The sequence below is a fragment of the Acomys russatus genome, chromosome 4, assembly GCF_903995435.1.
Source record: "Acomys russatus chromosome 4, mAcoRus1.1, whole genome shotgun sequence".
Lineage (NCBI taxonomy): Eukaryota > Metazoa > Chordata > Mammalia > Rodentia > Muridae > Acomys > Acomys russatus.
In genome coordinates this window covers 16,654,018-16,661,245 of record NC_067140.1, presented here as the reverse complement: position 1 = coordinate 16,661,245, position 7,228 = coordinate 16,654,018, and the positions used below count along the sequence as shown (strand labels likewise).

At 54.0% G+C, this 7,228-nt stretch overlaps 1 protein-coding gene across 1 annotated transcript in view; it reads left to right on the top strand.

The window, feature by feature from the left end:
* Ptgis (prostaglandin I2 synthase) overlaps positions 1-6,625 on the top strand; it is a 30,899-nt gene extending 24,274 nt beyond the window's left edge. Inside the window, exons 7-10 of the mRNA XM_051143832.1 lie at positions 2,202-2,370; positions 3,200-3,381; positions 3,641-3,792; positions 6,461-6,625. Of these exons, the coding sequence (XP_050999789.1) occupies positions 2,202-2,370; positions 3,200-3,381; positions 3,641-3,792; positions 6,461-6,605 (648 nt within the window). The 3' untranslated portion in view covers positions 6,606-6,625. The remainder of the gene's footprint in view (positions 1-2,201; positions 2,371-3,199; positions 3,382-3,640; positions 3,793-6,460) is intronic.
* Positions 6,626-7,228: the final 603 nt, after the last annotated feature.

The window sequence follows — 7,228 nt, the reverse complement described above, 5'->3', positions numbered from 1 at the left end:
TAACCTGTGCCTCAGTCATCCCAGTCGTGCCTCTGTCTCGGCTACTTTCCTGCTGTCGTGATGCAATACTCTGGCCAACGCGACTTCCGGAAGGAAGGGTGTGTTTTAACTCACGGTTCCAGGCTCCAGTCCATCACTGTGGGAAAGTCACAGCGGCGGGAGCTTGAGACAGCTGGTCCCAGTGAACACAGCCGATGCTCAGCTCCCTCTGTCCCCTTGCACAGTGCAGGACCCAGCCCAGTAGTGGAGCCACCCAGGGAGTGGTTCCCACCTTGATTAAGGCAAGATTATCCCAGGCATGCGAGAGGCCTCCCATTCTCGATCTCACCTTGACGGCTGAGAAGAACCATCATGACCAGTTAGGGCTCATCTTGGCCCAGGCCTCTGCGTCAACACCCTGAGTGGCACCAAGCCATTCTGCCTGCTCAGTTTCCATTCTTCTGGTGTTCTATCCTTTGCACTGTTTTCCTGTGACCTTGGCCTTTTTTTTTTTCTTCTTTGTTTTTCGAAGTGTGCTGACCAGCGATTCTGAGAATCACTGAAAAGCTCCTTCGAGTACCAGCAGCAGGTCCTTCTGGAAACGCTTGCATTTCACGCAGGCTGGGGCAGGGCGCTGAGGTCCAAAAAACACGCTCAGTAGCTGGGGAGGTGAGTGTGGTGGGAAGCAGGGCTGAGATTGCCTCTGTCCTGGAAGTCATAGCCAGGGGCTCAGGGAGGCCTGTGTGGGAGAGGTGTCTGGGCTGTCCCTGTATGTCGAGAAAGCTAGCCCCACAGATCTGAGGATGTGGAAATATTCTAGCCAGGGAGACAGAGACAGCAAGCACAAAGGTCTTGGGGTTGGGGCCTGCCAAGGGATGGGGCTACAGGGAGGAGTAGCTGCGCGTGACTGAAGAAGGCACGTGAGTAAGCACACCAAAAAAGAGTGAGTGACGGCTTAGACTCTCCTCTGGGAGTAGTGGGCCCAGAAGGTTCTGATATTGTGTTGTTATTGTTATTGTTGTTGTTGTTGTTGTTGTTATTATTATTATTATTATTATTATTATTATTATTATTATTAAGAAAATGGTTTAAGCAGGGCAGTGATGGTGCATGCCTTTAACCCCAGCACTTGGGAGGCAGGCAGATCTCTGTCTCTGAGTTTGAGGCCAGCCTGGTCTACAGAGCAAGTTCTAGGATAGCCATGGCTACACAGAGAAGCTCTGTCTTTAAAAAGCCAAAATCTTATTTTGAAGATTTATTTAATTTTTAATTTGTGTATGTGTGTGCAAGTGCACATGTGTATGTGTGTGCCATCTGGTACACAGGAGGCCAGTAGAGGGCACCAGATCCCTGTAACTGGAGCTAACAGATGTTTGTGAGCTGCCATGTGGGTGTTGGGAATTGGACCCAGGTCCTCTGAAGGAGTGTTCGTAACCTCTGAGCCGTCTCTCCAGCATTGGTGTCTGAGTTCTTAAGATTGCTGTTCGGACAGGAACCGATCACCAGTGAGGAGGAGGCTACGGTGGCCACTGAGATGGCACCAGTGACTTTGGTCACGGAGCAAGTGTTGACGTGGGGCAAAGGAGAAGCAGCTTGGCTGCTGGGAGTCAGGCCTGGTCACTGCTCTCCCCCTGCCCAGTTCCTGGCCTTCTCCCGGCCCCACTTGGCAGGGACTGTTGCACAGCCTGATGTCCCTGGGTGATTCCTCTCCATCGACTGACAGCTTATTTTTAGTTGTCCTCAGAGCTATTAACTGTTCTGCAGGCAGAGGCTGGCAGGGCCAGGGCAGGTCTTAATCAGCATTTGGCCCTATGCGTGCATGCCTGATAACATATTTATGGGCTAAGAGGACAGGGTGCTCCAAAGTGTCCTCAGAGCCCCCTGTGAAAATGACCTCTGTCCACAGAGTGGGAAGCTGGCCGGGCACCTGAGAGGCCAGGGAACGGCCTCGAGCAGGGCTAACAGTAGGGACAGGTCCTTCTGCCAGAGGGGTCTGGAGAACTCTGGATCATGAGAGCAGGGCAGGGGGCTGTGGTCCAGCAGCTCTGGACACAAACTGTGGGGCCTGCCTGTCTGGGTATGAAAGTGGCTTTCACGTTCTAGCAGGTCAGTCACCACACCCTGCATTGCCTCAGTTTACCCACCCATACACTGGCTATGCAGCACCTTCCTCAGGGTATGGTGGTCATCTTGGTGGAGTAACAGGCATCTCCCTGTTGCAGGGGAACATGGGTCCCACGGCCTTCTGGCTCCTTCTCTTCCTCCTCAAGAACCCGGAAGCCCTCGCTGCCGTCCACGCGGAGCTTAAGCGCATCGTCTGGCAAGCAGAGCAGCCTGTTCCCCAGATGAGCACACTCCCACAGAAGATTCTAGAAAGCATGCCTGTGCTAGGTAGGGAAATCAAGCCTGCTCACCTGGGTACCAAGCCCCCCCCCACCCCGCCGCCGCTGCCCCCATGATGCATGCCCAGTATCAGCTACCCGAGACTCCTAGTCTCAAGAGATTTTTGGGTTAAGTGAAAAAGAATCCAAAATGGTGGGAAGAGGCTCAGTTTAGCCGTGCAGCTGAGAGAGCCCTGAGGGCACTAGCATCAGGCGCAGGTGGCTCCAGGTGCTCCAATAGTGTCGCCAGGACTTAGTCTTTCTCCGTCCTTCAGGCCCAATTTCTACTGGGAGTGCACCACCCTCCCACCCCCCCCCCACCCCACCCCCCCCCACCCCCCCCACCCCACCCCCATCTCTGGAGGCAGGACGGACCTCTCACTCAGCATTCCTATTTAAGTCCCAGGAATGTGTCCATTGGCCTTTTGGGTTATATGCCCATCCAGAGCCAATTACTGAGCTCAGAGGGATAGGCTGTTGGCCAATGAAAGCTCAGACCCACCAGCTTAGAGTAGATCAACAGCCCAGCTTCTTCTAGAGGCAGGTCAGGGGACTGCTCCCAGAAGGGAACGCACACTGCAGGTAGGAGTATAAACACTGAGGTCCTAAACTCTCCTTGGCTGCCGGCTATCCCTGTGGCTCCCACTTTCCCATACCCACTCACACCCCAAGGTTTCTCAGGGGCCACAGAGTGCACATTGGGTCATCTGGCTTTCCCCACCTTGCTATGTGACTGTACAAGGTACACCCCCTCTGGCCCTTGCTCTGTTAAACAAGAACAGGAAGTGTTGTCCAGGCAAAAGGGCAGCCTGCCGACCCTCCCGCCCTTCCCCTTGCAGACAGTGTGTTAAATGAAACCCTCCGGCTCACAGCGGCCCCCTTCATCACCCGAGAGGTCATGGCAGACCTGGCCTTGCCTATGGCGGACGGGAGGGAATTCTCTCTTCGACGTGGTGACCGTCTTCTCCTCTTTCCCTTCCTGAGTCCCCAGAAGGACCCAGAAATCTACGCCGAGCCTGAGGTCAGCCCCAGGGGCAGGGCTGGATATCCCAGGGACTGTGGGTGTGGGATGTGGGGACCAGCCAGTCCGAGTGGCAGCCTACTGTGCCCTGTGTTCCCTCCGCAGCCTGGGGTTTGCTACCTCCACGGTCCTCCAGGCAAGCCCCCATCCAGCCGCTTCAGCTGGGCTCAGTTGCCACAAGCCTGAAATAAGATCCCTAGCCCTTTGTCCTGGCGCAGGCTTCTGTGGGGGTGACATTCACATCACCTTCTTGTCTCAGGTATTTAAATACAACCGATTCTTGAACCCAGATGGGACGGAGAAGAAAGATTTTTACAAAGATGGGAAACGGCTGAAGAATTACAACATGCCATGGGGCGCGGGCCACAACCAGTGCCTGGGGAAGAGCTATGCCATCCACAGCATCAAACAGTGAGTGGGGGACAGGGGACAGGGTAGCAGGGCATGGGGGCAGTAGTACAAGGCCCAGCAGGGAAAAGGCCGCTTGATGGGGTGTGGCCAGGGAAGAGCTTGGATGTGGCCAAGGTGCCTCTGCTGCTTCTCACACTGAAGGCCTCGAGCTAATGGTTTATGGATTAAATTTCACACTGGCAGAGAGTCAACTCCTGCCCGCAAATCCGTTTATTTGTGTTTTTAAAATGTGGGCTCTTTTAAAAATCAGAAGAGCTCTCCTTTAAAAAAAAAAAAAAAAAAAGAGAGAAGAAGAAGAAGAAGAAGCCACATTTCTGATTTCTCACTTAATGATCAGATCCGGCAACAGGGGTTTCCCTGAGGTTGGCGTGGGCATGCCAAACTCTGACTGCTGACTCCAGCTGTCCATGGCTGGCCATCTTTGGCTGCTGCAGCAGGTTCAGACCTTTGTGGGAGGAACTGGCTGAACTTCAGGGTCCCCCTTGGCTGTTGTAAATCCCGAGAAGGCTAGTGGTTCCCATGTTCCCCTCCTGGGACTCCCCGAGCCCCAGCCCCAGTCTCCAGGATCACAGGCTGCCTGCACCAGGCCTTGCGACATCTGCCCATCGCCCTGTGTAGTTCCCGTAACACTCAGAGCTTGTCTCCTCACCGATGGGATTTGGGAGTTGATTACAGCTCCGAAACGGGTCTTTCCAAGGGCCCACCCCACCGCCTGACTCGTCACAGGCTTTGAAAATGCTAGCCAGCATTTGCATCATTCACATCGTTACCATGCAGGCGCTGTGCCAGGGACAGCCAGTCACGTTAACCTTTGACCTCACTTTTCTCAACCATCAGGTGGAAATCGCGATGGAGTCAGGTCTGCCCTAATGCTTAACATGCCTTCCTAAAAACCACCTTGTCCCACATAATCAGGCATAGCAGGGCATCAGGCTTGGGAGCGCGGGCCTAAAATCCCAGTTGTGGGGGAGGCTGAGGCAGGAGTATGGCGAGTTTAAAGCTGGCTTCAGGCCCGTGGTGAGCTTTTACTTCCAAATTAAGAATAACGGGGTGATTGAGGCTGGATCTCGATGCAGGGCGCTTGCCGAGCACGCACGAGGCATGAGGGTCATTCCTCAGCATCAGAAAACAAAACAAACCTCAGAAAATAAAAACATAGGACATAGGGGCGGGGAGCCTGAAGCCCAGCATTGTCATCAGCGACACATAGAGAAGGGACTAGAACCAAATGCATGGCGATCATGCAGTTTTACACGTGCTTAAAGGAACTCAAAAGGGCGAGGGGCTGGCCCAGGGATAAAGTGTGAGTACTGCTATTGGGGGGACCCGAGTTTGGTTCCCAGCACCCTGGTCGGGCAGCTCACAACGGTCTTGCTCCAGGGGATCTGATGCCATCTTCTGGCCTCTTCAGGTTGAGCACTCATGTTCACAGACCCTCCTGCCTTTTGCTCTGCACACACTCCCCCAACATAATAAAAGTAAAATTCAAACAAACAAAACTTTTGAAAGGCACAAAGTTTGATGAGCAGGGCAGTCCGTTGACGTTCAGGTGCGCAAGTGTGTGCCCCGCTAGTGCAGGCTTCTACGTTCACCCCTGTGCCTGGAACATGAGACGATGGCACCTGAGCAAATGTGAGGGTTGCCTTCTGGTCATGTTTGTGCCCTGACATACAATCCACACCGGGGCCGATCCTCTCATTCAGATCAACAACCACGACAGAGCTTTGTTTGCAGTTCTTGCTTCACCCATTTAGGGGCAGACAAAATGGACGCTGGGTTTTTAACGTGTTTAGCACAGTACCTTGATCATGACACCTCAACAAATGAGCGAATTTGTTGTTACCTCAGTCACTGTGACTCCCCCTCAGGCAATGACAGCTGTGATGGCTCCAACCATTGGGCACACAGGTAGGAAGACTCCTGCCTCAGATAACCACCAGCCCTTCAGAGCTGGAAGGGACCCAGTCTACCTTTACAACCTTGACAGCACTGGAGAACCAAGCCCCAAGTGAGAACAGACTCTGGTGAGAGTCACTTCCCCTTGAGTCCAGTGGGCTGGCTTGGCCACTTATCTGCTCCTTTCAGGAAGAGGAGAAAGTCCTCTGTGTGCTCAGTATGGCTTTAGGGCCCTGAGTTGAGCTGGGGGACAGTGGTGAGGCACGGGACCAATAAGATGGCCAACCAAGGGCAGAGCCTGTCGTTGTCATTGAGGCGCTGGTGACATCCTTGACATGACAGCTGTGTGTGTCTCCAGAAGGTGGTAGTAGAGACTACTGTGGCCCTCGGTGACAGTTCTGTCATGTGGTGGTAACAAGTCTTGAGGGAGTGGTGCAGGTTTCAGTCTTACAGACACTCCTGGTAAGTGTGGCCCTGGCCAAGGATGACTTAGTTCTTAACGTAGGGAAAGGGGTGTAGGTTTGTGGAGAGGCAGGAAGAGTCTTGTCACCATGAGCACTGTGATGCGACTACCCAGGCGCCACGGGTGTGGGGTTAGAGACGCATGTCTGGTCCCTCCCCATGGCCACTTCGTCATCTGCAGGAAAGCTGGAGAGTCACACTCTGGCTCTTAGTGGCTATGACCGAGAAATGGCTGCCACGGACATAGTCACTCAGCCTCGCTCACTCCGAGCCGGTCTGCCACGCCCAGCAACACCCCCTCTCTCTGCAGGTTTGTGGTCCTTCTGATGACTCACTTCGACTTGGAGCTGGCCAGCAAGGACACAGAGGTCCCCGAGTTTGACCTCAGCAGATATGGCTTCGGCCTGATGCAGCCAGAAGAGGACGTGCCCATCCGGTACCGTGTTAGGCTGTGACCTACAGAGCGGGCACTGATCACCTGGGGCCTCCTGACTTCCTGTGCCTGAGTCGCTGCCTTCCTTCTGTTCTAGAATGCTGTGTCCAGAGGATGGGGGGGGGGCATAGAGGGCACCCACCAAGAGCAGGGAAAAGCCAATAAAGTTTCTGTATCTCGCCGTCAAGACTTGCTTCCAAATCAGGCTGTGTGTGCCCTAGGTTCACCTGTGCCTCCTGTTCTGGGGTACCCAGTCCACACCACTATGCCCCTCACTCCCAGAGCAGGCACTGTCCCGCTTTTAGGAGCTGGCGTAGTTCAGGCCTTGGCAGGCATGACAGCTGTGGGTCATGAGAGGACCCGTGTGGATTCATCAGTGTGTCTGTTGTTCTAAGTCCTATCCCCAGATTATTAAATAGACACAGCCCTCCCTCTCCTCGTATAGATGCCTGGGAAGATGCAGGCTGCACTCTGAGGGCTAAAGTCTTCTGTCGTTGACAGACAATAGGTAGCAGGGATTTCCTTATGTTAAGACTGGGATGGGGGTATGATCCAGAAAGGCCTGATCCTGTGAGGTGTCTGACGAGCTGGTCTAGGGAGTCTTCCTCTGTGCCCTAGAACACAAGCTCCTGCTCCAATGCACAC